General features: G+C 35.1%; 2 protein-coding genes across 2 annotated transcripts; one reads left to right on the top strand and one right to left on the bottom strand.

The window, feature by feature from the left end:
- The first annotated feature begins 5131 nt into the window (after positions 1-5131).
- LOC104899508 (hypothetical protein) lies at positions 5132-10614 on the top strand. Its single transcript, XM_010686706.4, has 10 exons — positions 5132-5560; positions 6273-6614; positions 7007-7079; positions 7203-7315; positions 7493-7577; positions 7709-7781; positions 8705-8760; positions 9200-9265; positions 9802-9867; positions 9988-10614. Exons 1-10 carry the CDS (start codon positions 5379-5381, stop codon positions 10069-10071), a joined length of 1140 nt encoding a protein of 379 aa, XP_010685008.2. The 5' UTR covers positions 5132-5378; the 3' UTR covers positions 10072-10614.
- An 891-nt stretch (positions 10615-11505) lies between these two features.
- LOC104899507 (probable LRR receptor-like serine/threonine-protein kinase At5g48740) lies at positions 11506-17956 on the bottom strand. Its single transcript, XM_010686705.4, has 16 exons — positions 17482-17956; positions 15781-16321; positions 15255-15706; positions 15050-15167; positions 14895-14963; positions 14744-14812; positions 14590-14658; positions 14428-14499; positions 14263-14331; positions 13952-14184; positions 13647-13852; positions 13412-13538; positions 13254-13322; positions 12977-13166; positions 12755-12890; positions 11506-11992 (listed from the first exon to the last, which is right to left on the bottom strand). Exons 1-16 carry the CDS (start codon positions 17564-17566, stop codon positions 11774-11776), a joined length of 2724 nt encoding a protein of 907 aa, XP_010685007.2. The 5' UTR covers positions 17567-17956; the 3' UTR covers positions 11506-11773.
- Between the last annotated feature and the right edge of the window lie 1120 nt (positions 17957-19076).

Below are 19076 nucleotides of genomic sequence, written 5' to 3'. Positions count from 1 at the left end.
GAACTAATGATTTTATTTTTTTGGGGTGAACAATAGAACTTAAACAACTACTTTATCCGGTTTGTAAATGTCTAACTATGTGATGGATTTGGGAACTTAGAATTATATGAATTATAATAAAATGTCTGCATCTTTTAGCTAGCTCCAAAAATATGACAATTTTTACAAGGTGTTAGATACTTTGGATGTTCAATTATTTTTGTTGCTATGGTTTTAGTTTAATGCATTAAAGAATTGGGCGGGAGTTTTAATGCATTGAATCAACTAATTTTATGCCACGTCACAATCATCATTTGTTTTGTGTGCTGATAACGATTATTGTGCAAAGATCAGTATCAAACTAACAGATGTTAGTTTTGAGTAGCCAAACTGAAACTTTTGAAAATTGAGTACCAAAACTGGAACAAAAGGCAAGATTTAGTACCCAGTTGTGTACTTAACTTTATAGGAGAGGTTTATAATATAAATAAAAGAGTTTTTAGTACCATTCAATATTTTAATGTTGTGAAACTATTGGGTCACACCGTATGACCCAATAGGTTCCGTCGGACGGGCTGAGCCCAACTTAACGCGCGTGGGATTTTTTTGTTAATATTTGTTTTTTTTTTAAAAAAAATTATTTAACGGTTAGGTTTTATATTTTAACGGTTTTAAAACTTCTTATCTAGTTCGTCCTTGATTTTTTCTTTTTCAATCTTCTTCTCTCTTAATTTCTCCTTATTTCTAGTTTTGCTCTTAATTTTTCTGCTTTTCTATTGTTGAAATTTACTTTGTTTTTTGGTTCGTAATTTTATATTTGATTACTGTTGCATCGCAAATATGGTTAAGAGGATCAGAGATGAAGTTTCTAGGTATAATTTGGTTTGATTTTTGGTGGATCTGTTTTTTTTTTTTTTTTTTTTATCTTTTCTTGATTTCTTAGCTAGTGACCATAAATGAAAGAATCATTATACTAAATGAAATAATACGAAGACCAACTGAAAATCAAGAAGACTAATTGAAAAATAGCAATTGACCTGAGTATGGTCCATTTGTCTAATAGAAAATTTTGTAAAACTAAGTGAAAGAATACGAAGACCAACTGAAATATCAGTTAGTCTAACTGAAAATTTTTAGTCTAATTGGAATAGCAAAGCATGGATGGTGGACTAGAGACCACCTTCCTCTACGTGGTCCTACTTCAAAACGCATAACCTTGAATATGAAACGCAAATTTGAAAAAAGGAAATTAATTAAAAAAAATGATATAACTCCCAACAATCCCAGCTGATAACTCCCCATAAATTCCGGGGATTCTGCTAGAACACCCGCAATTTTCTATCTACTTTTGGTACCATAAAAGGTACATATGAAACCATTATGAGAAAAAGAACGTATGACTCATGGAATTATAACATCATAGTAATTTATAAAGAACATATAATAATAATATAAAGAACATATCGTCGGTTTAATTAGAATATGGCGTTGACTTGGAAAAAGAAATTGTATAATTGATTGATAAAAGGTACATATGAAACCATTATGAAAAAAAAAGAACGTATGACTCATGGAATTATAACATTATAGTAACTTATAAAGAACATATTGCCAGTTCAATTAGAATATGGTATTGACTTGGAAAAAAAATTGTATGATTCATTGATAAAATAAAACATGAAACCATTATGAAAAAAAGAACATATGACCATGGAAATAGAGCATGATAGTAATTTATAAAGAACATATAATAATAATATAAAGAATATATTACCAGTTCAATTAGAACATCAAGGGATTTTTATATTATCTGATTTATATTATCTATGGAGTAACATATCTCGCTTTCCCTCAAAAAATAAAAAAATCTTAATAATTTGAAAAGTAGTAGATAAAAGTTATCTTAATATCCCCATGTGTGATGTGTCAGTTAGCAAAATTACTTGGCAACAAGTTGTGGAGGAAGTGATTATTACTTTTCTCTTTTTTTAAATAATGAAAGCTATTTGAAATTGGATTTTGAGCGATTCAATGGCAGCTTTTTGTAAGTTACCTGAAAAATAAATAAGTCTACCTGAAAAAAAAATAGTAAATTTTGAACAAGTAAATGAAACAATATGAAGAACAACTGAAAAATCAATAAATCTAACTGAAAAAATAAATTAACTAAGACGCGCGTGATTTTGTCCGACGAGAATGGTTTGTCAGACGAGTCTGACACAATACCATCTCTTTAATGTTTTTTTATTAGTTCCATCAATTACTTTTTGAGTGTAATTGTGTTACATAGGTTCCAACATGAGATGTATTTGTTAGAGGTCACCACTTCCTCTTCCCCAAAAAAGGACCCAAAGGGAAAATGGCATGTTAAATGTTGTAGTGATTGACTCAAGCATGCATAAGTAGGCAAAAGGAGAGTTTTTAAATAAAATCAAAAAAGCATCCACCAAGGAAATTTGACTAGTTCACCAGTTAAAACAGGTATGTAAGACCAAAGTAACATCATGAAACAAGAATAAGGAATTAAACATAATTGGTAGAATGATTCGTCTGGAATGCTAAGAGATTCTAGTGAGATATCCAACAAGACTTGGCCTAGTAGTAAAGATTTGGTCTCACTTCTTTAAAATCACAGGATCATGCCTCACAAGGACAGTTTGGAGGGTGAGGTTTCCCTTACCATCTCCCTCCTTCCCAAGTAGTCTGACGTGTAAACCTGAATGATTAAACATGAGCAAAGTGTCAGTTCAGTAGGATACTTCATCTTACCTATATAGAAAAAGAGATTCTAATAAGAAGCTCTTTTGAATTTTCACTTACTTTAACGATTTCGATTGCTTTATTTTTTCCCCTCCTCTTTCTCGTACTCACAAAGGCAAAGAAAGAAGGCAAAGAAAAGTCGATAGTTATTCTTTCGGTTTTCCCTTAAGAGGTCAAGGGGGGAAGCAAAGGGGGTCAAGGGAGGATTGAACATTTTACATTATTTGATGTCCGTAGTAGTTAGGTCATAACACGAAAATGAACGAATAAAATCAGGTTGTCAGCTTGCCAAGGTGGTCCAATGATGATTAAAATTGTATATGGAATATTTTTTGAACTCAAAAAGGTTACATTATGTTGTGGTTTGAGTCTTATTCTAAACATCAACAGATGGTGTAATAATATGTTTTGAGCAATATACAATTTCATCTTATCTAAGCTCACTAGATATCCATAATCCTCATCTATCTATCTATATCTATCTATACTAATATAAAAGCGTTCCTAAGAACGTATATATGCCACATGTCACCATCACTCATTTAATAACATTCTTTCTCATATAGTAAAAAAAAAGAAGCATTTTTAACCTGAAAATTCGAATCCACAACCTCAAGTATGAAAGAAAGATATCCAACCATCACTCCACTATACTATTATTGCTTATTTAATCAAAATTAATGATGATATATGAATGGAAAACTTTTGAAATCCATATAATGAATGAGAAGATTTTTTTAAATGAGTATGAGATGACTCATTAAACTATTACTAAATTCTAGCACAGAGAAACTCCGAGGCATCGTCCGAGCCTAAATACTGTTCCTTTCGGATATCAAAATCCGACCGTATCCAATCCAAAAAATTTGGTATCGGAACGGATTGGATATCCGAAATTCCGGATCGGATCATCGGACATCCAAAAACTAAAAAAAATTGAAATTTTCAAATGGAAGGTTCATAAACTAAGTTTCAGATTGGATCGGGTCATCAGATAACTAGCCTTAAAAACGTATATTTAGGATAGGATATCCATAAATATCCGGAAATTTTCCATGTTTCCGATATTTCCGGATATCCAAAAAATTTCCGATTTGTATCCGATCGGAATTATCCGAAAACTAAAAAACGTATCGGGTATGCGAAAAATCGAATCAGGTCGATCGGGTCAGATACTTTTGAAAACCCATGCTAAATACTAGTTAGGACAAAAAAGTTGGACATAATAAGTATCCCATCCTTTCAATAATTTTATTAGGGTACCATGGAAAAACCCTTAATCACTATCAATTAGAGTTTATTTTCAGATTCCAACATATTCGGTGGTATCAAATAAAAATTTTCGAATACCAATATAAGAATTTACAATATCAATACAAGTTTCATAATTATAATATATCCAAAAATTTCAATGTTTCATAGTAATAACAATGCACATGAAAACCAAATTTTTGTACTGAAAGTATATAGTTGGTGCTAAACAATTAGTATTTACTAGTATCAACACGTAATTAATTAATACCATCACTATATCTTTTTTTTTTGATTTTTTTTAATTGGGAAATTAAGTCAGCCCAAGGGCTAACCCCTACCAAGGCTACTAGCCTTGTAGGAACTACCAGCGCATTGGCTGGTAAAGCATGCAAACCATCACCATATCTGTTAGAGTCCAAAATCAGCTTTAATTATTAGTATTTTAGCAACCCTCAACCATGTAATAATAATATACACTAATTGAACAACAAACAAACACAACATTCAATATTATGTTAGCAATAGTATCATTCAAAAAGGTGGGTATATCAAAGCTGCAAATACAGATGGACAATCTAGCTGCTGTTTGGATCCTTAAGGGCTCAGAGGCATATGGGGGAGAATGTGTCCATATCATCAACCATTGCAGAGAGCTAATCTCATCTAATGACTGGGAGGTTGAAATTTTACACTGCTATCGTGAAGGTAATAGAGCTGCAGACTGCTTAGTTAACCAAGGTGTCACCCAAAACAACAAAGTTGAGTTGATTCAAGTCCCCCCTTTAAACTTAGGTAGAATTTTATTTGAGGACATTGTAGGCATGGCTTTGCCACGTTTTGTGCTTCCCTAGTTTATTTATGTTTTTTTTCTGTTGTTTTTATTTTTGTGTCTAAATTCCTGAGGCTGTACCTCTCTCTCTCCATAAAAAAAAAATAAATTCAAAAAGGACATATATCATGTTCTTGACATAGGTTAAATAAGTTAACATTGATAAAAAGACACAATACTCAAAACTCACAAAAAAAGAGAATTCCAATTGGAGATTGTAACTTGTAACAAATACCACCAAACAAAGAAAAGGACCCCACTAAAAGCCCAACACACACACACACATATGATATATCTCACAACAAACTTAGCATATACTCCTCCTGATTCGCACTCTTCCTCCTCTTTCTCAAACCTTCACTCTCATTCTCTCTAACTCTACTCTCTCTCCCCCACACAAATTTACTGGATTACAAATTACAGAAATTTTACTATCAAAATGACAATTCAGTTCTTCACCTTACACTCAACAAGAGGAGAGAGAAAATAAAGAGGATATTTTTAATATCTCTGTTTTCTTACTAACATTTAAAAAGCTTGGAACTTTGAAGGAAGAATGTCGTCAATGGCGGCGGTTTTGGCTTACTACCCATCTCCGCGTCCGCTTCTAGAAACTTCCCATGTCTTTAATTCACGTTTACCGAAGCTTTCAAGCCGCTTTAATGGCGGTCAGAGTGTGTTTTCTCGCAAAAGGGTTCTTCTTTATGATGCCCATCTTTCCAAATTATCTTTTTTTCGGTATGTTTATTTGCATATATTTTCCTGGTATCAGAATCTTTGCTGGGTTGTTTGTTTGTTAATTGCTAAGCTACTGGTTTTGATAGTTTATTTGAATTGTATAAGTGGTTAGGAAAAATTAGTTGTTTTTAACTTGTAAAAGTATGTTGTTGAATTTTTAATTCGTTTGTTGTTGATGTTTTGGGGATTTTTGGTGGTAATTGATGAGAAATTCCGAATATAGTTGTTAAGGAATTTGTTTTGGTTGTATATTTGACAACAAATGTTGCATATTTAATCATTAATGTTATATATGAATCACAAATATGTGTATGAAAACCAAAGTAGACCATCATGTATTAACCTGGTGCTATCATGGTTTCATTGTACAAATTTGTGATTCAATATATAATACTCTCTCCGTTTCACTAAAATAGTTACACTTTGAATTTTGGCGCAATTCGCATAACATGGGATTTTTGTCATCTGTCATGTTGGCTGACATATGCCATTGTGCTTGGTCTTCTTATTGACTTGAAGAGTTCAGTATTGTGAGTTATAATTCCTTTAACGAAGAAGCATTGGCCATTCGGCAGTGTGGTTAAATCTTTTATTGAATGATAAGGAGGGCTTCTATTGGGGTGATATTTAGATTAGAATTTATGCTAGGTGTGTTGTCATATCTGCAGAAAAATCTCTCACAAATTAATGTCATCTTACTTGACATCAACAGTATCAGAAGCTTTCAACCAGAGGATGCAGGGGTTGGTGATGCTGCAAGTAGTAGTGATTCCTTTATTGAAGGTGCAAGGGTGAATGAGGAGTTGTTCAGCGGCCCGAAAGATAATGGGAATGGTAGTTCATTTTTGGCAAAATTGGCAATCGGCGTTGGAGTGGCTGCAACTGTCACTATCTTGTCTATTTGCCTCAAGCAGCAAAATTTGGGATCTTCCCTTGGAATTGAGATTCAGCGTCTGGCTGATGTTTCATCCTCTACAAGCTTAGTCACATCAACTATTGGTTTCTCTTTTAAAGCATTTGGTTACAGAGTTGTGCTTCCACAGTATGCTCCGGGGTATGTATCAAGTTACTCACTGAGCCTTACATTTAACTGCTAAGGGAATGATTTTTCCTTTTATGGAAATCAGAAAGGATGATGTAGTTATTCATGATGTCATTATGTTGTCTGTTTGGTTCACAAAAGCGATCACCTTTAAAAAGCATTAATCATGCTGAAGTAAGAGAAAACTTGTGTGTTATGGCATCAGTGTCATCAACAGTTGCATGATGTGTAATTTCTCTTTTCTTCTTTTACATGGTCAATGTTGTCCAAATTGCACTTATTGTTGTTGTTCAGTGGTGATTTAAGTTATTTGTATGAAATGATTCTTGTTAAACTGTTGTCATGCTTGAGAAAATTTTTGTTCAATGTGGGTTATATGTAAAGCTATAGAATGGCATTGACAGGTGGATCTACTTTTGGTTGCTCATGGCTGCTGGATGTGGACTTTTCATCAGTGAAGAGGCTTTAAATATATGGGTCTGTCCTTTCTGCTGGTACTTCTGTTTCACAAACTCCAATGTTTGTTTTGTGTCCCATAGCCATCTTCATGTTGCTGAACTGTAACTGAATGTGTGAACTACATCATCATCGTGGATATAGGTTGGCATAACATTGGCACGGAAGCTTTGTTTGGATGGTACATGGCAATCTTTTGCTGCATCGTTCTCCAGCAATGCACCATACATAATTTCTACGGTTCTATGGGTATACTGGTTAGTGGCTATTCTATTTTCGTTATTCAATTCCTTGAAAAAAAACGAAAAATGTATTTTCTAGATTTCCTAGAAGAATAATCCGTATTCCTAGTGTTGTTTGTTTTTGCAGAGACCATATTATATTTCAATGTCTTTCTGCTTCTTGGTGATCTCACAAAATCTTCTGATCTTTAGGGGAGTTTGCATCAGTGATATGATACCATTTTACCTTGGGAAGCTTTTCAGACAGTCAGGAGCTTCTGATGATTTGTATTCAAAGGTTTGCTCCACCTCTGTACTTCAAATGCAAATGTTATGTATTCCAAAAATCTTGAAACTCTGATGCCAAATTGTTTAATGTTCCCCTTCTCTTTCTTTTTTAGCTTATAGATATCCTTTGTGTGATTGCAGGTAGGGGTAGGCAAAGAGAAGGTTATGAACATTGCAAATGCTGTTAAAAGATATGGCAATCTTAGTGGATTTGGTAAATATTTTGGATTATTTCTCCAAGACTTCAACTTATTTTGTGGCTTATTTCATAATCATTTTAACGTTTTACAGTTTTAGAGTAGGTTATTCTTATGTACTATGAATGAAGGTTAGGGGAAGTAGTCACAAGTTCGGTTATGCTTAATGTACTGGCATAAATGACAGGTGTTTAAGTTCATAGTTATAAAAAAAGCATATAATTTATGACTAGGATTCTTGCTCTTGCTTAGGACTATGCGTAAGCTTCATACCTTGTCTCTTTAGGGATTTTGACTGCCTTGTTATCTGATCTTTGTATTGTTTGAAAAAATTCTGAGCATTTGATGTCTTTGTCTAAGTTATTTTTGGGGGCACTGACTAGCTTATTCTATATTTCTATCTTCTATGATTTGAACATTATATATCTGATTATTGGTACACAATTTGCTTCAGCAGAATAAAATATTTGGCGCAAAAGTTCCCCACTTTCCTAAATGCTATATGAATGTCAACGCCTCTAAGCAACTTGAGGGGTCTGGCTATTAGAGCCTCTTGCAATGGTATGGGTAACAGGGTGAGGTTGTGTCCAGTCAGATTACCACATATAGGAGCCTTCAGTCTTGTTGGAGGCTTTGTAGCAATGGTATTATTATACGAAGTAGAACTAAAGAGTCGAAAGGTGAACACCCCTTTTCTTAATGGAGAAGAGGAGAACACCTTTTATACTTAGTTCCATACTTCCATGTATGCGGCTTTTATAAGTGTTCAAGCAACTCTCAGAAGATTTATTGTTTGCCTGTCTTGCCTTCTGCTGTTGGTCGCGATCTTCCATTTTGGACCATGGTCGGTTCTTGGTCTGTGTTGTTATGTATGCTGCTTGTTTAGCACTTGGCATGATTTACTAATTGTTTGTACATTACATTCTGTCCTTCTGCACAGTTGAACGATTCTCTCTTGGAGTCAGAAATCCAACGGCATTCCTTGCAGGAGCCATGGTTAGTGTCTATAACTCCTTTAGAAAGCTTTTGATATTCTCATAATGCAAGTACAGCCACTAACATCCTCAACTATAATAATTGAAAGAAACAGAGCAACCTGCAATGGAGTAGAAACATCTTCTCGTTTTCTTTTTTTTTTTTTTTTTTTTTGCAGTGGTCAGTCATATGTGTCTTAGAAGTACTTTATGGAGGTAGAATATGTACTTGAGTTATAATATATTTTGGTCTTTTATAACCTTGCATTGTAATTACTTAATTTTTCCATTCAAAATTTGCCTAAGTGCATAATATTTCCAATCAAAGTTTGCATAAGTACATAATGTTTCCAATAAGAGTTTGCATAAGTACATAGTTTTGTTCTATCAATGTTTACATAGTTTGTATAAGTACAAAATTATGTTCTATGCTTCTGTTTATATTTTACCATGTAATACAGGGTGTTTCTCCTGAGTGTTTCTTTGCTGGTGTCTGCTGTGGTGGATTGATCACCCTACCTGTTCAGGTTAGCAATTGTATTCTTTATGTTCACTTGTTATCTGCTGCCTACTGAACAAGAAGCGTATGTACAAAAACCTGGAGTATCATAGAATTTCCATGGAAGTCCTATTTCCAGTATCAATAGCTATTTCTTGATAAAGCTTTAGAATACTTCATTCCAAGCACATTTCTTTTTTTCCTTTCTGGTTTGCAAGAACGTATGTTACTCGTATGGTAAACAGTGATAATGGTGGTAATGGTAATGAGTTTGTATATTAAGACAATGCAACTCTTTTTTTATGGGAGATATTTTATTACCACCCATGACCATTTTAGAGATGGTATTGAGTGTTTTAACGGAAGTTTATGAAGTAAAAGACATGTGTTGAGGTGGAGAAGCATCACCATGGGCCTTATTGTCTCTCATACTTAGAGAGCTTGGCTTACAACTCATTACTGCCTTTTACCAAAGGGGCCATTAAGTGTAATAAGTGGCTTTCAGTTTCTCATTAAACTAAGAGGCTGACATTTTGGACTTCTTTTTATGTGTGGTTATTGCAGTTGTCAATTGGGTTTTTATTAAGAGAACGCCCTCTTTTTGCCGTTGCTACTGTTGCTACTGTTGTGGTAAGTTTGTCCCAAAGCTGGTAGTCGCACCTTTGTTTTCCTTACATGTTTTCCCTTTTATTAACCTTCCTTGAAGTCGTACCTTTGTTTTTCTTACCTGTTTTCCCTTAAATGATTCAGGGTATTTGGACTATATTTCCTTGTGCTATTGCCGCTTCAACAGCATTGTTTTTCTATTTGCGGCAGAGATATTCTTCTTCATAAGCCTTTCCAGAATTGCTCAAGTACCCGCGACATGACCGAACAATGTCAATATTCATACAACTCATCCTGGCATATTTTGAATCCAAATAGCAGAATGACTGGCCTCAAATACAAATAGGGTAGAAGAGAATACCAAAACTTAATCACAGAAGACTCTTCTGTATGGTCATTCAATCATTCTATTGATTTTTACCCCTCTATGATTATATATATTTATTGACTGCGGTAGAGGGTGGTATATAGCTTGGCTGCCTGACCCAGAAAATTTTAGTGCAATTATATATTCACTCAGTAATTCAATGAATAATCTTTTACTGTATTTCATGAGTGGGAAATTAGGTGGCTTAGATGATAGTGACTTTTGGGGATCATGACATTATGATGGTAATGTAATCGAGCTGATAGAGCATTCAGAATGAATACTTACAGCTCTTGTTTGTTACATACGAAGTTGCATAAAGTTGATCTCTCTAACCTTGTAATCAATTATTTTAATATGGATTCTATTGGCATGGATATATATGAAATAGAGTTTATAAACAACTGTAGATCTGTAACATGAAATCTTCCTTTAAGATTAATCAACAACACACTGATGCACTTTGAAAATTATACCTTGGTCTTGCTATTGTAGTCTTTGATCATTTTTGCATTTTTCTCGAGTGATAGCCTACTACATACAATCATAGATGATTGGGTTCCAGTGAGAACAACTTTGATGTGAGAACTTGAGAACACTAAGTTATATATATATATTTTTTAACCAAAAGTAATCCATTTTGACTAAAATGTAACCATTTTTTCCTTAACTAATGTTCCAAAAAGATTAAATTCTTAAAGAAAAAAGATAACCATGTAATACCTTAATAAAATATTACATTTTCATCAAAAGGGATTACTATTTCACTGTTCTCACATTGTCATATAAGAAAAGTTCTCTCCCGAAACTCTATATACATGTGGTAGCTCTAGCTCATAGGGACATCTACTCAACGATTTGCATGGTTAATTTTGTGACTGAACGAGCTAGCTATGCGGAGATAGTCATTTATGGTTAGCTTCCTAGAGGTGGCCTTTGTGCCACAATTTTGAAGCCATAACAATTATGTCATGCTCGTCGATGTTTTAAGTAACACGTGTTGTGATTTATTCAACGAGTATTCGGATGAGAAGTGAAAGTAAAACACGACAATATTTTTGGGCATGAAGGAAATATATTTTTCTAAATGGTAGGAAGTACATTTTAGGATACCCTTTGCACATAGGGGAAACCTGAAATATTAGAATCAGTTAATATTCGTGCCAAGAGCTATACCAGTTACATTATCAAAAGTTCAAACTCATAAGCAAGAACGAGGGCAGTTCTGTCAAAGACAAAAAAGGATATCCCTGGAATTTGTATATTGTGCTACCCACAGATGCAGTTTTGAGCAGTGTAAGCAGACGATGTATTTGTTATTCTTGAAAGTTTGGTTGAAATACAATCAAGATATCTGTAATTTTCTCAACTATACTTGTACATTTCTCTTCATTTATCCTAATCAAGGTATGCAACTATAGTATATCTCTCTATCTTGCAATATCTTAAAGCCGGACTTAAATATATGTATCTGTTTATGCTAGTATCATAAATATAGCGCCATGAAGATTATTATATGAAGCACCGTACTCCTGCTGCATCTTAGAACTGGAACTGAAGCTCTTAAGTAGCTCGTCCATTTGAAGCAAGATATGCAAGCTGAAGGCTGTAGGCTTCTTTGAGTTCATGCAGTACCTCAGCTGTAGTAGGCCTGATCGACGCATCTCTCTCGACACACCTTGAAGCAATAGTTGCTGTTTTCCTCATACTCTCCATGTCAAAGTCTTGTACCAGGTTATCATCCACTATTTCAAACATTCCCACTTGCAAATATGGCTTGGCCTGCACACAACAATCCATTATGACGATGTTAGATATCACGCAAGTCTGTAAATGATTCCTCATAATCTAAGCTGTCAGGATTATCCGAGTAGACTATTCAGTCAGGTCAGTCATACTAATAAGACCCTGGGCTTAGCCCACAGTCGGAATCCCCGAATTCATTCATTACAGTAAGAAAGAGATTTTCTTTGACAAACTACGTACCAAACAAAGGTGGCGAAGTGGCCAGGGAAGAGCAGCCTTCCTGACACAGGCAACAGAATGCGCGCTTGGACGAAGAATCCCTATTCTATCTATGAATGCAGGTAATTTCACCAAACAGAATTGACCATCCATTTCTGCTGAATCAAATGAGTCAAAACCATGTAATTTTCTTACTACTTTCAATATTAAACATTTAGTTCGGCTGAACGCCAGCATACAAAAAACAGAACAAAAAGGTGATAATCACGTCAGCCTGCAACATGTTGAGGGTCCTTGAATTGAAAAGTCCATTAGATTAAACCTGCTAATTACCCGAGTCCTTCCAGTTTCGAAGTTTCTGGCAGAAAAATTCCGAATTTTTTTTCAGGCTGACGTTTTTAGATCCCCAAAAACTTCTGTTTGGGTTTTAGTTTGAGTTTAAGGGTGAAGCACAGACGCAAGTGTCAAATTATTAACCAGAAACACAGAAAGGATCTACTCTAAGCTGTGGAGTACACAAATTATGGAGTCACAATCTTATACATGTATATCAGGAAGGACACATCAGTTTGTACGTACCCATAAAACCAAATTGAAGGTGTCTGGAGCTCCATATTGACGAGTAAATGGTTCCCGACCACAAATGAGCTCCAAAAGAACAACTCCAAAGCTATAGATATCACTTTTTTCAGTTAACTGTAAGGTAGAGTAGTACCTGCATGAAGGAACAAGATCGAATCAGAAAGACTTAACAACAATTAATAACCAATTGTCTCTGCATGGGCAAATTATAATACTCACTCAGGGTCAAGATATCCAGTAGTGCCCTTTACAATGGTAGTTACATGGGTTGCATCTTCTTCAGTTACTTGCTTTGACAGGCCAAAATCAGCAACTTTTGCGTTCATCTGTGCATCAAGAAGTATGTTGCTGCATTTGATATCGCGGTGTATTATTCTTGGTTCGCTCCCATTGTGCAAATAGTGTAAACCTACAAAAAGTATGTGGTTTTCAAGTAGTTGTGAAGATCTTTTCATTGTTATATTTTCTAGGAGGACAGAGAGAAGGCGAAATATACCTTTTGCGGCATCAATGGCAATTTTAAGTCTCCGTATCCAGTTCAGTGTGAACTTCTCACTGTTTGAACCTGAACATTATTGAGTTAAAGACTTGGTATTTCCAAAACATGTGAGAAGTAATTACAAAGTATTAAGCTTTCTGATAATGCAACCATACCATACAGGCTGTTAGCCAGTGATCCACCAGGTAAATATTCATAAACCAGTATCTGGTGATTTAACTCATGACAGAACCCTTCCAAAGATACCAGATTCTGATGTCTAATTTGTGAGAGTAAACGAACCTACAAACAGATGCAAACCTCGTATATGATGCATGGTTTAAAAATTGATTAAAGTTCAATATCAAGTATAAATTCAAAATTTATGATGGACAAAACAAGAGATTGAACCTCATTAACAAAGGAATCAGCTCCAAGTTGTGTATTATCTGATCGAACTTTCACAGCAACCATCTTTCCATCAGGAAGCTTCCCAAGGTAAACAGATCCAAAACTTCCTCGCCCTATTACATCCTTGAAATTTTTTGTTACTTTTCTAATTTCTTTGTAAGAATATACCGTGGATGCATTCCAGTTTCTAATATCAGCTTCAGCCCCTAGCAATTACAGTAGAATACCCATGTTAGGAAGAAGACACAGTTTTGTGTAATAGCATTAGAACTGAACATAAATGCTCAAAATCAAGTTCTACATACTTGCTACATCACTGAATTTAGGTGCATTCTTTCTCACATATAATAATACGAGAAAACCAATCGTAACAAGCACACATATGCTTCCAACAACTGCACCAAGAATGATGACTATACGCATATGACCTCTGTGCTTCCTTTCAGGGACCACAGTAAATTGAGGTGCCTCAATTGGAGCATCCCCAGAATGGTTGCATACTAATGTCGAGAAAGACAAGCACAAATTCCCCAACGTCCTGAACCACAAGCACAACCAAAGTTAATGGTTTCAGCAAGCTGATTTACCAGATAGCTCCAACATTAACATTTTGTACCTGACAACCAAACCTTCTTTCTGTAAAGAGTGCGGAAGAGACCCTTGTAATTTATTGTTTTCCAGATTCCTGAAATTTGGTTCCTGTTAAGTTAGAGGATATATACACAAAGGTGGAATTTTAAGGAAGAAATTGCACTAATTTGTGCAGCATATGCTTTCTTACAGTAAGTGAAGTTTCTTCAAATCTCCCAGCTTGTTAGGAACCGTTCCTTGTAAGCTGTTGTTTTTCAAATCCCTCCAAAAAGAAAGCAATCAACAAGTATTAGACGATTACATTCTACTGAATAGGTAACTGTCTATTGTTTAAGACTAGCATATGACTCACAGAAGTTGAAGATTCACTAGGCTCTCCAGATCAGTCCCAAAGGACGTGAGATTGTTGAAACTCAAATTTCTTCAGACATAAATCATTGCAGTAAGATTTCTGATTACCAAATTGGGATCTAAAATTCACAAGTTATAACCTAACATAAGCTTACAGTTCCTCTATATGTAGCAAACCATTCAAGTTTTGTATCTCTCCTGCTAAGGATGCATTATGCAAGTCCCTAGAGCATTCAGCAACAAAAGTTGACATTAGAAATGAACATAAGTAGCTCTATGCCTATATTTTGAGGTTAAACAACTTACAGTGTTCTAAGATCTAATAGGTCACCGAAGGCAGGGCTGATTGACCTCAACTTTATGCCAGAAAGTCCTCTGCACAAAAGGCCGACTATGTTAGCCAGAATTTGCAGAGAGAAATTGCATTGTACTTGTATGATATAACTTATGGCTTCACATACATAGATGTGACAAGATTTCCATCGCATGTTAAATGATTCCATGGTCTTGGAAAGCATGGATCTTCCTCCCATCCTAAATCCAGACCCGTGTACTGCTGAATAACCTCAAGAGCTGAAACTGCACAATCCAATAATACAAACAAAATTAATAAAGCAAAAAAATAATATAATGCTCCTATGTAAGTAAAATCATTGGCATCATTACCTGTGGTTGAAGAAGTTTCTGGAGGTATATCAACTATTTCGAACACCTCTATAGCATTGATTAGAGGGAAAAAGCTGATGTTTTGGAGGGTAATGTTCAGTCCCCTTATCTGCTCCATTGTAAAATAAAATACAGTCGAGTTTCTGCTAATCACAGAGTAATTTGATTGAATAATTCCTCCATTAGCCAATATGTCAAACCTAGAGGAAACAGGTACAATCCCAGCAAAGTAGAGAACTACATAGTAGCTTCCAAGCTCATCTAATGGTAGATCATAAGTCAACAGATTTCTTCTCTCCAGCAGTCTGGCGGTTTGCACAACAACCATAGGCGGTACCTCATTTATTGAGGAGGTATTGAGGTCGTATTTGGTATAAAGAGCCATTGACAGATGAGAGGGTGAAAAATCTTCATCAGCATCCCATACACGATCATATTGATCCAAGGGGTACCTGATCATGTTTGAATTGATGTATAAGAGCTCCTAACCTTGCATATAATCATACTAGGATAGAACAAAAGTTACCTAAGAGAACCATTTGTATAACCACAATTTATCCGATAACAGGTCCTTAGCAAATTCTTCTGAGGACCATGCAAACTGTTATTGTAAGCTCTTTGAGGAAGTGGCCGAAGTTCAAGAGAAGATATCACTGGGTCTCCACCATTTTGTATACGATGGAAACAAATTGGTATATAATCCTTAGAAACTGGCCATACAAAATCTTCAATCCAAGGATCGACCTTTGAGAGGTTTATTGTAGCAACCATAGATCTACCGAGGGACAGAGAAAATGCTGGACCTCTCATGAGCTTGTCATAGTTCTGGTACGCAAATTTGGCTCTAACAAGAACTGAAGATGATGCATTTTGCACAGGAATCTTATAACAATTACGTGCTCTTACATCAGGGAAATATCGGATTGAAGTGTTAGATGAAGATGTGCTGTCCACATTATTGATAGTGGTTGTTTGACCCACATTGATATAATCATCATCAGGGATCCATGTTATGTTTAGTGAATCAGCATAAGTGGCAGTTCCCCCACAAGATAAGCTCAGAAAACCTGAACAAAAACATCAGTAGACATGTCAAACAACGTTGGCTATCATTCTCATTATGAAGACCCGAGCTCAGAAGTGATGAGGAACAATTATGTAAGATTGAGGAAACTGGGACGAAAGTCAATATCTTAAGGGGATAAAGAAGGTTCTTGTGAGAATGCTCTGTAAAGTCCTCATTTCCAAAGTTGTAAATATCCATGGATAGATAGAACATAACCATTAAAGAGAACAAGGAAATACCTGACCATATCTACTTTTGCGCAATGACAATCTCACTCAAATTACGAGGACCAACACATTTTTCTACATTATACAAGGGGATTGGGTACCTCAATTCCGAATCAGAATTCAGAAACACATGTGCAGGCAAGTGTGGTTCAAGCTGTATTAGCTCCGTATTTTAGTGTAATTGGTTATTCCTTTATATACTACATAACCAGAGGAGTGCACCAAGGATGGAGAGATTCTCAAGGAGAGCAGTCCTACACAACAAGCTCAACAAAAGCACGAGGAATCCATAAAACCATCCCTGTGAAGCTACCATCTTCAAACATGCATGTCACTGTTTTTGGGGTCACAGTCACATACCCTTGAAGCTTCTCCAGAGTTGAAGGCTTTGGAGCTCCTCTCAAAGTCCTCCAATTTTCTAGAAGTAAGCTACTTCCTATACTACCCATCTCCTCTATTTATAATAAGTTTCTGAAAATCCTAACACAACATTCTCAAATCTACCACTCTAGAAAGTATATTCATTTTGGCATATATATGAACCAACAAAGACCCCTGTTCACAATTTCTATATAACACAAATTATTTTACTGATTAAAACTGATTTCACTACTTAAAACTTATTTTGTTACTAATTGAGACTGACTTTTGCTGTTCCAAACTGGAATTTTACTGGATATCATTTTTTAAAATGATCAGGGTTTAACAATTTCTCTAATCTAAGATGACTTATATATCCTACTAAATGTTGTTTAATATGTGGTAAATATTCTACAATTTGGTGGACCATACGATAGTTCAAAACACTTCAAAAGTAGATAGAATAGCAACTAATAATAGAATATTTTCATTAGCAGCATGAATTTCGGGTATCCATATAAAGGGCAGGCAATGGAATTCAGGCAGAGATGAAGGCATTAGTTAAAAGACATACCGTCTGGATCACAGAAACTGACACTAAACATGCCATAGAGAAGAAAAAAAACAAGCCACAACTCCAAGTGCAGCAGCCCCATCATTGGTGAATACTGAATAGGCTGCGTTTTAGAGATTGAGAAGACAATCCGAGACAGTAACTACTACAACGACAACAACGTCAGAGCCTTAATCCCATTAAAAACGGGTCGAATCTTAGACAGTAAGCTGTTTGAAAATGATTCAAGAAGCAATTTTGATTTGAAGATTTGAGTTTTGACATATATCTTCTTGTAGGTTCATAATAAAGATTGGTTTCACAAGTAACAAATGGGTTTATTGAGTAAAGGAAGTGAAAATTTTGGTGGTGGAGGTGGTTGTAGTGGAATATTTTATGAGTGATGGTGATGATGAGAGTAAAAAGGACTAGTGTGAGTGGGATTGCCGCCATTCATAGAAGCTTAGACTTGGGAAAAAAATGAGTGATCAAAAGGGAGTATTATATGATGAGAGGAAATGACAATAGGTTTTCCATAGATTGATTGTTGCTTAAGTTTAGTGCATGCTGTGAGCAGGAGGAATGATAATGGATCCCATATCTTACTTTACTTGCTTGGACCCTACCATAGTTTAACGTAATTTTTTTCTGTCCCGCTTATTGTAGAATTAATTTTAAGTGCTACTAAATCTTATTGGTTGATGCTACTTTTTTTTTTTATAAGAGGAAGTTTGTTTAATTTTCATGGGATGGACCAATAATATTAAGTGACTTATATAATGATACAAAAAAGTGGGATAAAAGATTTGAACTTGTTAAAGTATTTCTTCTAAAGTTCCTCTCTTCCTCTCATTATAGAAAAACATACTCCTTCCGCCTCATAATATAGTACTAACTTCTCATTTTTCACGGGAGTTAAGGAAAATAGATGGAGTAGTAGGATTTCTCAAGAACAATATTAAATAAAGTGTTTATTTGGTACTTTTATTTTGGAGCTAGCTCGTTTATTTTATTTTTCTTTTTAAAAACATCAAAAAGCAATGCGTGTTGCTTGGAATAGCGTAAAACAATAAATAGGGGCACATATATTGAAAGAAAAGTAGGGGTATTTTGAAAAGTTTGTGTAGAAATTGAGTATAATTTAGTCCAAGCAAATTAATAAAAAAGAAAACAAGCATAACATTTTGAGACACGCAAAAAAGAATGTGAGCACTATATTATGAAACGGAGAGAGTAATTCATTAGAATTTAAAAGATCTTTAAAGACAACAACTTTTGTTATAAGGTCAAGCATCTAGAAAGTTATTTATTATTTCGATATAAACAAATCCTCGTGCTTGATAGTAGCCACTAGAGATGGTCAACAGTGCGGGCCAATCCACCCCAGCCCGCCTCGTGGATTGTGTGGGCCGCACCTGTAAAAAGCCCGGTCCAACCCAGCTCGAACCGTGAAAGAGGTGGGTGGGTTGTAAGAATAGTGCATTGAATGGTGCCTTGAAGGTGTTTGGTAGAATGCGTGAAAAACCAAAGGGATGATGTAAGGCTAACTTTACACATATCTATCAATCTATATATGTTTTTGATGTGATTCAAATTGGAGGTGATATCTTGTTCCA

This window comes from Beta vulgaris, chromosome 7 (genome assembly GCF_026745355.1).
Source record: "Beta vulgaris subsp. vulgaris cultivar EL10 chromosome 7, EL10.2, whole genome shotgun sequence".
In the NCBI taxonomy this organism is placed as follows: Eukaryota; Viridiplantae; Streptophyta; class Magnoliopsida; order Caryophyllales; family Amaranthaceae; genus Beta; species Beta vulgaris.
This window is presented reverse-complemented; position numbering and strand designations above follow the sequence as displayed.